Genomic DNA, 14,837 nt, shown 5'->3' with positions numbered 1-14,837 from the left:
TTTCCATCGTCTCCTCAGGTCTTTGGTCAAAAGCACTCCTCTCTCATTTAGAACAAATGACTCCATTTATTTTTAGCTGACTTCTGTCAAGAGTGCAATAACCTTAAAAATACGTCAAAAATACCTCTCACTATCTGAATCAGAAAAACTAGATTTTAAGTTTGGAGAAGCAGGGTCTAGAAGAGACTAGAAATTACATATATGTGCAAGCTGAGCTGTAACTTAAGAAAATCCACCGGGAAAAAAATGTTCAAATAGTAGGAAAGGATTAAAGCTGGCACCACCCATGAGACAGCTGCAGAGTGGCAGATTCTGCATCATTTTACAGAGCCACAGTGTTTAAATCAAGTAAAACTGAAATGGACAGCTGCAGGACTCTCCGTTCTGCAATTTTGATCAGACAAAGATTAGTAAAGGCTATGATCTCCACAGCTCGCCAAACCTACCCTCTGAGAGTTTGGAAGTCGATGATCAATAGAATTACTGGCATCCTGCAAAACTTTGGAAGTGGTGCCGTTTTTGTACTTTTTGCCTTTTAGACGATTTACAAAATGCAGTTTTGCTGAAGGTTTGGCAACCAGTGGTTTCTGTTTAGCAAGAATCTCACTGTTCCAGTTCTGAACCTAAGAAAACAAGAGTCATGAAATTAAGCCTTCTGATTTTAATTATCTGTACTGTTACCTCTTACTTGCTGCTGCTTTTCCTCCCCAGATTGAAGGAGCTTTTATGTTATTTAGTTTACAGCCATGAGGATGTGAAGGCCTAGGTTTTGGTTCTCTTACTTGACATGTGATGATTGAGCTCTCGTTACCTGAAGCAGGTTAGTAGTGTTATGGGTCGGTCTTATAACTGACCTGTAGTGTGACACCTGACTGATGAAAATGTGGTCAAATAGTTTTCCTTGCTGACTGCAGTGCAGGGAATGTAATTCATGTGAATGTTAAGATGCAGACATAGCTGGCATTTTTCACCTGACATTCTTATAATTGGAAAGAAAAAAAAAAAAAAATCATAGTTTTACAAAGCACTAGAGCAAAACAAACCCTTATATAAACGCCAGTGTTCTCTAAGTCCTTGATATACACAAAATTCCCAGTAAAGATTGAAAAGGAAGAGGGAGAAGAATGCCAGCACAAGAGCAAAGAGGACTAATCAGCTCCTTTTACTATAGAACAGAATGGACAGATTTTCCCTAAATTCTCTTTTAAAATAAACAGAATCATCCACAAAATCAACAGCTTTATCTACAGCTGGCAAACTCTTACAATAACTAAATAAAACCCTGTTTTTTTCTTGATTCAACATCAGAAATTGTGAACAGAGTCACAAATCTTTCAGCAACACTGCCTACCCAAACGGATTGCCTTATTTAAGATCAGCACACAGATTCCAACGCCGAGAAGATGGCATCCCACACAATCAAACCATACTGCCAGTGTCATACATTGTTCTATACATCAACAACATCTATGAAATGAATTTTTAGAATCTGCTAAGTGTCTTGAAAAAAGCCCTTCCTAAGAGCTAAGCTGCAATACTAGGTTAATCCATATGAAACATTTTAGTATATTTAGGGCACAGACTATTACAAGGCTATGTACTTTGTAAAGATACCACAGATAGATTCAGAGAGTAAGAAAAGAAAATACAGCTGACACTAGCCAAAAGCTTAGAGGTTCCCTGCAGAGAAAATCACCCTGCACTAAACCCAGGGTCTTTTCATAATCAGTACACAAAGAGGCTCCTGAGCATCAGTGCTGACTTCAGCTGTACCAACTGTCCAGATGTAAGCTTTGAGATTTAAGTTCCTATTGATAAATGTGATGGCAGCCTTTGCATCACTTGGAGATGGGAATGAGATATCTTGCTATGGAGGGAAAAATAGCAATTTCAGTCTGCCATGGGAGTCATTTAGGTAGAACTGCCAACCCAGCATTTAAAGGCAGACAGAATTTGAAGGAAATCTCTCAAAGATTGACACAAGGATTTTAATCAGCAACTCCCAGAGATTTCTCTGAGCTTGGGGGGAAGTTACTTTACCTATCTGTGACTCAGTTTCAGCATTTTGGGAATTGCATCCTTACTCAGGATGGATGTTGAAACTCCTAACGGCTTGCAAGTTGGTTGAAATCCCAAAGTGAAAAACACAACATGTATTTTAAGTGCCTATAAAATTACTGTAACCAAAGAAAAAACGTTCAGAACAGCTGAGCTAAAGCTTAGGAATTTCACTCCAAATCACTTTCACACTGCACCCTCAAACCACTTTTAAAAAGGAGATGCAAGGAATTCCTTTGATGCACACTACAGGACACCAATTCTTTCTTATTTGTGAGGGGAATAAAGCAAGCTTTCCACAAGCCGTTAGAAGCATATATAGAAGATGTAGACTGTTACCTACATGACAAAATAGTATTTGTTAGAATTGTTAAAACTTGCTTTTACCTAACTCTTATGATCAACTAAAATCAAAAGGGGATGCAAATGATGCATCAGCATTCTTCTACGTTCCTTCAGAGTTTTTAAAAGTATAAAACTTCCAACTATTTGTAACTGTTGAAGTTAAACCCTTAGAAACATTTCATTGCAGTTTCACTGGCAGAAAAGAAAGAGGAAAGTGCCAACCTTTTCTGGTGTTAATTTCATAAGTTCCATGTTCTCCATACTGTGGCGACGTCCTACTCTCGGTCTGGTACCTTCAAGAAAGAATCAAGTTCATCTTTTTATCAGGAAGATTTATGGTGTCACTTCCAAAGCTGTGGCTGTATTCATCTAAGTTCCAAGGTACAGCAGTTCTGAGTTCCAAAATAGTGCAGAGAATAAATAATCACTAGTAAAAGCAGCCTTCAAAACCACACTGATCTAAGCTACGTAAAGTTGCTTTTATGGGACATGAGAGAAGGACCATGGATCTTTGAACAGAGGAACATCAAATGAACTGGGCCTACTGTAACCCCCAGTGTCGTTAAGGTGGTAGGAAGAAAAAAAGGAAAGACGTAATTTGGCAGCAGATAGATAAATCTCCCACATCATTAAAAGGAAAAAAACAAAAGGGGGGGGGACACGCAACACAATTAGAAGCATCACGTGAAGAAACTAAGCAGCAACCTGTGATTCACAGTGTAAATCCTCCAGAAAAGGAGGAACTGAACACCTTTTTCTGCTGGGGCAGGGGGAAGCCAGCACACTCAACCATCTGTAGTCCGAGAACAATGCAAAGAACAGGTTATTTTTGAAGTTCACTGTTAGAAAGTATTGCGGAAATGGGCACGTACCATTCAAACTGTTATCTACCACATGGCTTTCTGACATCATGGAGTTGTTTGTACTGTAGCTTAATCCAAGAACCATTTGCAGATCTGAGAGATTAAGCCTAGCAGTGAGTTCCCCACTTCTATCGCCTACCTGCAACCACATAAACGAAGCAGTTCTATTACTTTAACAAAATACACACATATGCAAATATGAAGCAAACCTTGTCCCCTAGATTTCTGAGAGAAAAAGGCTGAAAAAGTTTTCCTTGTGGAAAACAGAGAATCATCTTTTTAATGAAGTATGTAACAACTAAAAGGTGCAAACCAAAGCCTGAAATAACCTCTGCTAGGCTATTGGGTTCCCTGCTGACGTTATCGGAGGTGGCACAAGAACTAAGGAACTAGTTGCAGTGAGACATGGCTGAAATAATTTGGAATCATCCATCTCAGAAGTCATTCAAAATCCATTCCAGAATTAAAAATCACAGGCGTGGACACACCTCCATCAAAATAGCTGCGTTAGTGAGAGGAAAAACCAACAGCAACACAGGTGGAATGTGATAATCGTACCTCTCTTGAAATCTCCAAGTGCCTTTCTGCAAAATGCATAGCTTGGTCATGATTTCCCAGAGCAGTATATGCGTTCCCTAAACTCCAGCATGCTCTTCCTTCACCGATTCTGCAAAAAATAAATACATTTTCAATTATACCTTTACTCACTGAACACTAGGGGTCAGGTTTTCATAGTATTGCCACAATAAGACTGCTGTGCCAAGAAAAATGAAGGCTATCATCAGAAACCATTCCAGCACCAACATGTTAAGTATTGTATTTAAAGGAGTGTGATCTGGGTATAACAATAAATATGAGCAAACCTAATAAAAAAATTTTTAAGCTCACAGCAAACACATCACTCACTTTTGCAAGCATGGAACATTTTACAACCTACTTTGCTTTTTCCTCAGATCGCATGCTGCCTTATTCTTCGTATATTCTGCTATTGAGTTAGAAGTGCATTTAAAAGTTGCAAAAAAATTTTAGTTGTACCCAATGTTATAAAAAAGGCCTTAGAAATCATGATTGTAAAATAAGTGTTACTTGCTACTGTATTTCCTCATCCCTTCCCATATTCCTAATTTGTAGAAGGTATGCAAAATTATTATAATGAAGTAATGAAAAGAGAGATCTACTTTTCCTTAATTTACAAAGAAGGTGCTGACAGAAGTAGGTACAATCATTCAATTCCTCTTTCAGCTCAGACTCATTACCTGCAATACTTTCATGAGTATTTTTTTCCCCATATGAAAACTGGAGCCCAGCATTGTAGGGAATTCACATTCATTCAGCTGTCATATACAGAACAATGACAGCAAAGTTAGAGGCAATGGGATTTGGTTTCAGTGTCATACATACATGAAACAATCTCTTAGGGCTTACTTATCGTTTAATTCCTGAGCAATCATAAGGTGTTTCAAATGATAATCAATTGCTTTTTCATAGTCTTGAAGCAAAGTGTATGTGTTCCCAAGGCTGTAGCAGGCCTGTGCTTCCACAGCTCTGTCCTTAAGCTGTCGAGCCAGCTGTAACGTCCTCCTGCAAGAAGGGGTTAGTCACCTCAGAAATCACTGTAAGGAACAGTTTTTAAAAGTATACTTGTGCAACTAAAAATCAATTATACAAATCAAACAAATTAGGACACTGGGCTGGCAAATTAGCTGCTATAAATTACTATCTTGTAAACTCTCACAAGATTTTAAGTGTCTGTTTTCCCTCCACTGCAACGTATTTCCATTTACTTTATATTAGAAAGCAGACTGATCCCTCAGACAGCATCTTCTGATTTTAATTTATTGCTTCATCAATAATTTATAGCGGTTTTCCTGACAGTATGCACTTCAAACAGTTTAGTACCAGCATTACAATAAATACTGTATATTCCCCATCAATATGAGCAAGACAGACCCATAACCGCCAAGCGAGCCTACCTCTGCTAGGTAAGAATTTGAGTGCTAAGAGCAATGTGCTCAGTATTGAGGCTTTTTTCCCTTTTCAAAAAGAACAGGTAAGCTCTGAAATCCACGTAAGATGTTAGTAACACCCGTACTCAGTCTTTGTCGAGCTGGTATTTTCCCAAGTTACAGCAGCCACTCTTTAGTGGTGCAGAGATCAAGAAGAGAGTCATGATTGAAAATACAGACTAAATATGTCCAACCATGTTGACGTGCACCACCTATCTCAGTTAGTGAGTATACCCAAGACAACTACCCATCTCAGGTGTATTAAAGTTACTCAGATCATTCCAGAACTTGGTAAGAGCTAAGACAGTAATGCTTGGTTCTAGAATAAAGGGGAATAAATGCCTATCAACAGAAAGATACCTACAGTGCTGAGAAGAATCTATTTAAATAACAAAAAAGTTTAACAAAAATAAATGCTGCCCCTCCCATAGAAGAACCAGAATAGTTAAACAACTAGGGAAAAATGTTATTTTTGCTAAACAAATGCAGCTCTTTTCTAAGTATATGTTGAAGAGATGGCTATTCTACAGTGAGCTAAAGTACCAGGCACAACAGAAGTAAACTGTACAAGAAGAGGTATAAATTATAAGCAGTCAACTAACTTGTAGTATTCAGAAGCAGTTTCAAATTCACCCAGGAATATGTAGGCGTTTCCAAGATTGCTGTATGCTCTTCTTTCCGCTGATCTATCACCAAATTCTTTTGCAATTAGAAGACGCTTTAAGATGTGAAATAATTGTGTTATTGACTCATTTTTGTAATTTGTAACATACACTTGTATAAAGAAATGCATGCTTAGTCTTTCCACCGTGTGTCTATACCTGTTCTTTAGGCCAACAATGCTTGAAAAGAACAAGCCAAACTTGAAGCTGTGCCATTAAGATTTAAAACCTGCATTAAAAAGCTTGCAACAAGATCCAACACAATACAGGTACTTAAGATCAGGAGCAACTGGTGATATTTTGCTAGAACAGAACTCCTTACTAGCACGTTGTTGTACCTGTTCATGGGCTAAAACTGCACTCCTGAAGTTGCCCAGAAGATAGTGTGTGTTTCCCAGATTTCCAAAGGCACGTCCTTGTGCTGCTCTATCACCCAGCTTTGTTACTATTGTCAGGTTTTCCCTGTTTTGGGGGAAGTGAGAAGGGAAAGAAGAGTGACTTAAGTGGGTTTTTTCCTCACAGTCATTTAAATAGTTTTTAAAAAATCCATTTATAGGACGAAAAAGGCAGAGGTATTCTACTTTAGCGTATTTTAATGGCCTTTATGCAACCATAAATCTTCCACTGAGTAGGAAACATTTCCTGTGAGATACAAAACTTAACTGCATTCTTAACTCAAGCTGGTGTGCTCACATCTGGCTACAGAGCTACATTATGTACAAGTATACTGAGGTCCTGTTGTTGTCTCAGTCTGGTTTGAAGAGTAATACTGGATTCTAACATAAGGGAAGGACTTACCAGGTAATCAGAAGTACACTAAAAATGAGGGCATAACAAAAAAATAGCGCATTCTCCAGTTTAAAAGGGAAAAAATTCACAGGTACCACTGTTCTGAATAGGAGCGTGCCACAGGTTAGTTCACAACACACAAATCTCCCGACATTCTAATGAACTAGATGATCATGGCCTCTTAATCCCCAACATTTAAAGCTACTACTTACTCATAATAATTTGCAGCTTTTTGTAAAGCATTTTTCACATCATCTGGAAGTTCCCCTGGATCATGAGTCCCAGCACTAGCTACATTCTTCCCTTTAGAGTGATACACATTTCCCAGATTATACAGTGCTCTTGCTTCTCCAACCTAAACCAAAAGTAAAATAAGGCATTGAAATTTTATGCTTCAAAGTCTTGTGTGACAACTATTAGTACAATCCACAGATGGGAAAAAAAGCTTGTTAACTAGTTGTCAACATGTGCTCTGCCCATTCTGAACATGTTCTTATCATCCACCTTACTTCCACCCAGTCACATCCCTCAAACAAATTGTTTTGCATCCTACTTCCTTTTGAGGTGCAAGACACATCATAATTCTTGAGGACAATTATCATTAAAAACTAACAAAAAAAACCAAACCAAACACAAAACAGGGTAATATTTATTAATCTGGATCTGTAGTCTTCCAGGTGCAAACAACTATCTTACAACTAACAGATTCTTACTGTGTAGAAGAAATAATTGAACATTCAGTATTTACTTCCCTCTGAAAGGTGGCACACTCGCTACGAATACAACAGGCTTCAGTAATATGTATTAGCAGTTTACTTCCTGGTTCCTAAGCAATTCTTACCTTATCATTAAGTTCTCTGGAAATATCCAGATGTCTCTGACAACAAACAATAGCTTCTTCAAAATTCCCAAGTACCTTTAAGGTGTTGCCCAGATTCCCACTAGCTTTAGCTTCCCCCAGTAGATCTCCAATTGTCCTGAAATTGCAGAAATAAAGCACCCAGTAAATAGTGTATAGTTTGAAACCAAGCAGATGATCAATGTATGGTAGACAATTAGAAGAATTTATGAAAAGAAATTACCGCCACGTAAACGCGTATGTATTCAGTTCATTTGATATCTAAAATGCACTCACATAAACATTGTTCAATCTGTGGTTACAGACATTTAATTTTGTTGGTGCCATTTGTACAACTGCTAGTATTCATGGTATTGATCACCTACTTAACATTAGAAAAAATAATTCACTTCTTTTATGAAGAGAATAAAGACAAAAATCTTAATGATTATGTAGAAAGACAGTCCCTACATTGGAAAGGGAGGTTTAACTGTTTCTGCATTTTACCTGACTGTCATTATTTCACAATGAGTTTTACACAGAGAAACATGAATGAGTTCTAATGAACAAGAGAGCCACCTTAACATTCTGGAGAACCAGAAAGACTGAGTTTTAGAAACAGGAAAGGGTAAAGAAAGGGTGGATTTAAAGAAGCCACTTAATTATCCACAAGCCCGGTGAGGGTGAGGCCTCCGTCAGTACTAGGATTATGGTGCCAGGTGAGTACTAGCTCCCAGGTTAAAGGGCAATCAAGTCACCTGCCGGAGCCCCTGGCCCTCTGCCATCACCACACTCACTTATTATCCAGTAATAATAGCAGGGTTTGGTAGGCAAATGAACAAGTCAACTGCTCCTCTCTACAAGCATGGGATGCAATGAACACAGTTAAAGGAAGATACAAGATTACCTTGCAAGAGTTAAATCATGGTGATGGTATTCCAAGGCCTTTGCATATTCATGCAAGTAGAAATAGGCATTGCCTAACTGGCTGTAAATAGCACTGAGTGTTTTTAAATCTTCAGTTCCAACCTGAACAGCTGCTTCAAAGAAAGATACACCAGCTCGGCAATCCCCTGCTTTACACAGGCGCTCACCTTCCAAAGCCAGCTCTAGGCAGGAAGCCTCCATCCTGCACAATTGAAGTAAAAAGAAAAACCGTCATTCTAAATGTAGTACTTTGTCCAATAACCTGAGTTCTGAAAAGGTTATTTTACTCAGAGGGTCTCTCTGTTTAAGACAGGGAGTCAGCACCACAGTACAAGCAATGAGCTTGGTACTACAGTATTACAGAAACTAACTCTGAAATGGAAACTGCGACTTCAACAGCAATGAACCAACACAATATTAGAACAAATAGCTTCAACTTTTTTTTTTTTCTTTCTTTCTTTTTAAGTCTCAGGGAGTAAATTCAAATACTGCTTTGTCCATATATAGCACCTGTAGGATTCAAAATTGCAGAGTTTTCACCATCTAGATAATTTCAGAAAAGTAACCTAAAAATCAAGCTACTGTTGGCACATTCTGATTTTGAAAAACATAAGCACTTTTATTTTTAGGCTGATGCTATAGTTACCTGCAAAATATCATATGGAAAACAAATATTAAAATTCAAGTATTACTGTGTATCGAAGACCATGACTATTTTTCCCAAATTTCTTTCTTAGGTAATTCAATACTCCTTGGCACTTCATCATTTCCTATAGCGGCACTGCTGTGAAAATTCTGAGTGTAAAGAAAAAAAGATCCAGACTGAATTAACAACAAAATGTATGTCAACTGACATTACTTAACTGAGATGCCATCATTCCAGAAGCCACTGGAATATTTTTGATTTATTATGAGCAAATAATTGTGAAGTTATACAGGTACAAAATACTGTAAACTGTAAAGAAGATATTAATGAATTAATTTATAGCAGAATTTGCAGATTACGTTTTGAACAACGAACAGAAAAAAAATGTTAGAGAACTGCAGCTGCCAAAAAACCTTCATATGTATTTTTGCTACTGTGAATTCAGATGTACAAAAGGAAACATTTCAGTAAGTGTTAACGATTACATACAAACATTTCCTACTTTCCAGTTCTGAGATGTGAAGGAGGTAGGGGAGAGGATGAAAAGGAAGACGACTTCAGGGTCTTGATCTTGAATATGGTTCTCCAGCTTGAATTTCAAGATACATGCATTTTAAAAACCTCGCAAAAATGCCATCATTCTACTTTTAGAAGATTTTTTTCTAAAACTCAGAAACATATCTGTACGTGTTTAAAAAGTGTGTGTTAATATTGCCAAGTGGATATCAACTTTGTAAATGAGTGTATTGTTTTGAATTTCTTTTCAAGATGGATTACACACTAAGTATAAGGGCTTACAATCCAAAACAGAACATTTTATGTAATTAAAGATACCCTCATTACATCATCATTTGATATTTACCTGGTTGTAAGAATAAACCATTTCGAATTCTATTCCCACAATAGTTTCCCTGCATATGCACAGATCAGTAATAGCAACAATCAAATGTTTGCTGGTCCAAAAGTTATTTTAATGGCAACACCAGAAGACAGCTGTTTTGACAAGATATAGTGACAAAGTATTTAACACACCTGCAATGTTTACATTTCTTAATTTTTCTAAATTAGAAAAAAAAATCAGTTATACAACATTCTACTCAAATCTGAGCAAGAAGGAAGTATTTTTGAAAAATCCACTGACTTTCAAGAGAACTAGAAGAATTTGTATCGTAAGTAAAATAAGATACCAACACGAAACAGTACCATACCTGCTGGCCTTTGACATTCCACAACTTAAGCACAACGAGATGACAGACATATTTAACTTTAGCAATTAAAAATACTGTATGCTTGGTAGTTGGTAAAGATGCAGACAGCAAATGATAACGCAGGCATGAAGTTCTTCCCAGGCCCAACTTCTCAGGTTGGATATCCATAACATATACAGTATTTTTAGGTTTGGAAACTCTTCTCAGAGAAGTTAAAGCATTCCCATTTGCTAGAACACACAACCTGGTTTTTATTACATTGTGCATCCATTGAATGTAAGACAGAAAAAGGCAGAAATGATTAAGTACAGTTAAATACAGGCAGAAATGATTACACCATCAGCAACTGAAGGTTTAAGACTTAAAACACTTCATTGGGTAATCTTAATCCTCTCCAAAGAGGTTCTCTCCGGGCACCTCATGTTAACTGACATGTCCAATTAAAGTGACGGCTAGAAAATGTGGTGCTCCTTAGTGCAAAGATTTAGACCATTACACAATCACATTCACTTCTTTAGCTGGAACGGCTGAAAAGGGAGAGCTTTCAGCAAAACACATATGTGACATATAACAGTCAAAATGCTATAGTGGACTCCAGTTTTGTAAGTGAATTTATCCCATTAAAAAATTCATGTTTGGATTTGCAACTGTGATGCATCAGTCACCTAATATAGGAAGAAAAGGCAGTTTAAAAAGGTACAAAGACAGTATCAGAGAATGCTATGGACCAGTAATTTTCCTGGTACACTGTATTCGAACAACTTCACACAGTGCCAAAGGCTGCCAAATGCCAAGGCAGCATCACCGGTTCATCACGGAACTTGAAACATAATCTTTTGACTTTGCCATCCCAGACTTAATATAACTTATAAGAAAGAAAGATTTCAGGGTTTTCATACAGAACATAAATAACTAAGAAGCTAAGGCTTATAACTAGGCTGATGAAAAATCAGCTGTCATTACAGCATTTCAATTCAACTAGAATTATGGGAAGTAAATGAGAATGGGAATTAGTATACGTCTGAGTAAAAACAAACCCAAAATTTGACTGCAACTCTAGAAAGGCTGTATTAACAGGTTGCTAAAATCTGTACAGCAAATTAAAGCTATAATTCTATTTTGATCCATTCTTACTGATCTTCTACAATTTCCAAGTCTAAGTAAAAAATATATTAAAAAAATAGAGAAAAAAAATATTAAACAAATAGAGAAAAAATATATTTAAAAAATAAAGAAAATGAAATCTTTGTTTCCACAGTTGCCTGTACCTAATATTAATATTTTATTTGCATTACATAAGATGCAAATTACTGCATTTCATTACTATGAGATCATTTAGTTATTTTTAAAGTTTGCTAGGCTTATCCATCAAGTACCAAAACTGGACTCAGAGAAAGTTTGGTTTTGGTTTGTGGGGGTTTTTTCCCTCCATTACGTAATGGACTGTTAAGAAAATTAACACAAATTTTTTTAAAGAAAAAAAAATAACATAAGTGTTCTCCAGTCAAAAAGCCATCAACTTTTAGTAATGTTCTCAGAGGCTATTTTAATTGTCACTACTAATGGTTAAATAGCATGTCAGCAGACTAGACAGGGCTAGGTTATCAATGTTTTAGGAAGTCATTAAATAGTTACAAGGAGAATATGAGATTACTTTCTCTGTTCCCAGGGCTGAATTGAATTACTTATTTATTCAACACCCAATGGCTAAACAAAAGACACATTGAATCTGCAGACACGAGAAGAGAACAAGGCTCATTCATCTGTGTACTTCTAATGAAATTCTGTTCCTGCTAAACAGGATAATGTTCTTCCAGATATTACTGTGGAAATACTCATACAGGGCTTCATTTTGTTATTCTGTTTATAGTTGCCTGGACCTGTTCTCTGACAGGTTGGCATCTCCTGCATAATTTCTCATTTGTAAAACTACCTCATCCTTATCTGTCCCTCTGTCATGGTTCAAACCACGACTCCCTCTAAGATTTTCATCTTGCCTGGCTCCACTTCTTTTTTCTTTTTCTTTCCCCCCCTTGTTCTTCTCTGACCTTCTTCATATTCTCTTTTGAACCTTCGTACTTATAAAAATATAAACCCTATGCAGATGCCTCCACCCTAGCCTCCCTGGTTTTTTCTCCCATTTTGGAGTCTCCCTTCCTTCAGCTGTTCTCATCTTACAGTAAAGAACAGAAAACTGGTAAGAAATAAGGCAACAGAAGACGACAAGAAGACTCATTGATTACTACAGTCTCTAAATACAATTCACTTAGTTTTACTCCATTCAATTCCCACTAAAGGATTTTTTTGCTATTGTGGAGGAATGGCGCTGCCATGCAGTTTGCCATGAAACAACCAAGACACAAAACAAAAACCTCTGTTATATCTCTTTAATTCAGATGCACAAAATTACTAATGCCACAGCTGCCTATAATAAACATCATGTACTACTGCTGACTCCTGTCCTTATTCTTGGTTTCTATATATAATACAGAAGCATACCACACTGACCACTCCAAACAACTTTACACCTCCCCTGCAACACTGTGTTTAGTCAAACTAAGTTTAATGGCAAACTTAGAACACACACACATACACAAAATCACACACCTGAATTTGGAGTTCTTGTGCTCCAGTCAGGATAAAGCAGTTACAAGTTTTTGGTGTATGAATTTAGCAGGCCAAGACAAGCGAGTTCTACAAATACTTACTCTACAGATCACTTATTAGTCCCATTTATTAACTTCAGCATTTTATTTTCAGTCACTAAACAACATAAGAATAAAAAATAGTTTCCTTCCACCAGCGTAAGTATTTTTACAGCCGCTAAAGAGATAATGGTCAACTAGAGTGGGGAGAAAGAAACAGCTTGCACAGTAAGAAAGAGACCCATAGTAAAGCCCTTCCTTGGGAGTGGGTCACCAGCTTCTTTTTAAAGTCAGTTGTACTGGAATACCAGTGTGAAGGAAAAAGCAGTCAGAGAGCCAAACCAGCCTGGGACAATACCCAGAGGTAAAAAATTTTAAAAACCGATAACTAACACCACCACCCCCAGTAATTTATGGCCTATTCTTTCCTGCTTTAAATTTTAAACTACAACCGAATAAAATCTTTCCAAATTATAGCTATTAAATTAAATCATCATAAAATTCCAGTTCAATATAGTGAATTAATTTGTAGTTTCTCTAACTTCTAGAAAAATTTAATATGTAAAAATCAAAAGGATTATACCTTGGTTTTTTTAATGTTTGACAGATTACAGTTCTTACCGAAAGGTTTAATAAGGCCATTAGTATCTTTATTGTTATTGTATTTTGTTTTTATTTATTATTACAGTGTCATTTAAGCCCGTACTGAAATACAGCATAAAGTAGTAAGACATTGTGCCCTGACTCTGCTTGCCAATACTTTTGAAGTTATTTTTGGCCTGTCACTTTAAACCAGACAATTGGCCATGCTGCTTTCTTCATCCATTTGCTTCCATAATAGTACCCTGAACAGCTCCTGCTGTTATTAAAGAGTGAGCAAGGATCTGCCATAGTTGTCTGGGGAGGACCAGAAGCATCAGCAACAGCGTGGGTAAACATTTTACAGGAATGCCAGGAGTAGGATACATTCAAGAAACACTTAGCACAGAAGAAATACCATGCTCACACACTTAGGGATTCCTGCTGTCAAAGCCACCACACAAAGACTTTAGCAAAATAAAGAGAGCAGAGTAAATTAGTTTATTTGTTAATTTTCTCCTTACTGACCATGAAAAAGCTCCTCCTGCTGACTGCACTGCTAACCAGAACACTGTACTTCTATGAAACAGAAATGCAGACCAATCTAACAGGAGTCTAACACTGTCAGAACATTTTCAGAACTATTTTTAAGCTGTGGCATGTGCTGTCTTACAAATAAGGGTAGTGCCTTATTCCTGTTAGCTAGCAAGGAAAAGGCCTCCAAAGCAAAAATGACCAGGGGAGATAGTGGGGGGAGAACACACCAAGAATCACCCTTTTTATTCCTTTTTAAAACAATCATTCCAGTGTTCGTGTCCCTTCCTATTGAATGAGCTGCAAGATGTACCCTTCCAAACACCAGCCATCCAAATACCATGCCCTACACAATGCTTCCGTTGTTCAGGTTCACTAGAGGGAGGCTGAAATGCTAACATGTTGTCCCACGTCTGTAAAGGGGGGTCCAGAAGAAAAATGATAAAAGCTCTCAGAAGTGAAATCGCATATCTTCTTGACTTGCAATAACAGAACTTTTTTAGTCCAAGGTATCAAAGCAGTTTTTATCTGTCAGTCAAATCTATTTTAGACAAGGAGAACACTGCTCTAGACAGCAATGCACCTAAAAATTGGTGGTTCATTGAAGCAGTACTAGGACAAACACAGAGAACTTCAGCAGACAAAACTCAACAGCTTGCATATGCAGCCCAAAAGCTAAAAGAGGAGAGAGCAGGTACTATCATGCAGGGATCATACTTCATTATCATTCTATCAGA

The 14,837-nt window shown here is 37.2% G+C and overlaps 1 protein-coding gene across 5 annotated transcripts in view; it reads right to left on the bottom strand.

Moving 5' to 3' along the window:
* The window catches only part of GPSM2 (G protein signaling modulator 2), a 30,886-nt gene that overhangs the window by 2,890 nt on the left and 13,159 nt on the right, over window positions 1–14,837 (bottom strand). For 2 of the 5 annotated variants that reach the window (XM_074876700.1, XM_074876704.1), the window contains 10 exons: window positions 8,469–8,690; window positions 7,565–7,700; window positions 6,936–7,078; window positions 6,273–6,396; window positions 5,875–5,990; window positions 4,692–4,847; window positions 3,825–3,933; window positions 3,276–3,405; window positions 2,626–2,696; window positions 447–623 (listed from right to left, as the gene is read on the bottom strand). In XM_074876700.1, coding sequence (XP_074732801.1) covers window positions 447–623; window positions 2,626–2,696; window positions 3,276–3,405; window positions 3,825–3,933; window positions 4,692–4,847; window positions 5,875–5,990; window positions 6,273–6,396; window positions 6,936–7,078; window positions 7,565–7,700; window positions 8,469–8,690 — 1,384 coding nt within the window. The other 3 variants (XM_074876701.1, XM_074876702.1, XM_074876703.1) reach the window with 3 other exon arrangements.

Source organism: Strix uralensis, chromosome 8, assembly GCF_047716275.1.
Source record: "Strix uralensis isolate ZFMK-TIS-50842 chromosome 8, bStrUra1, whole genome shotgun sequence".
NCBI classification, from domain to species: domain Eukaryota; kingdom Metazoa; phylum Chordata; class Aves; order Strigiformes; family Strigidae; genus Strix; species Strix uralensis.
The sequence above is the reverse complement of the archived record's forward strand: the minus strand, read 5'-3'. Positions and strand labels throughout refer to the sequence as shown.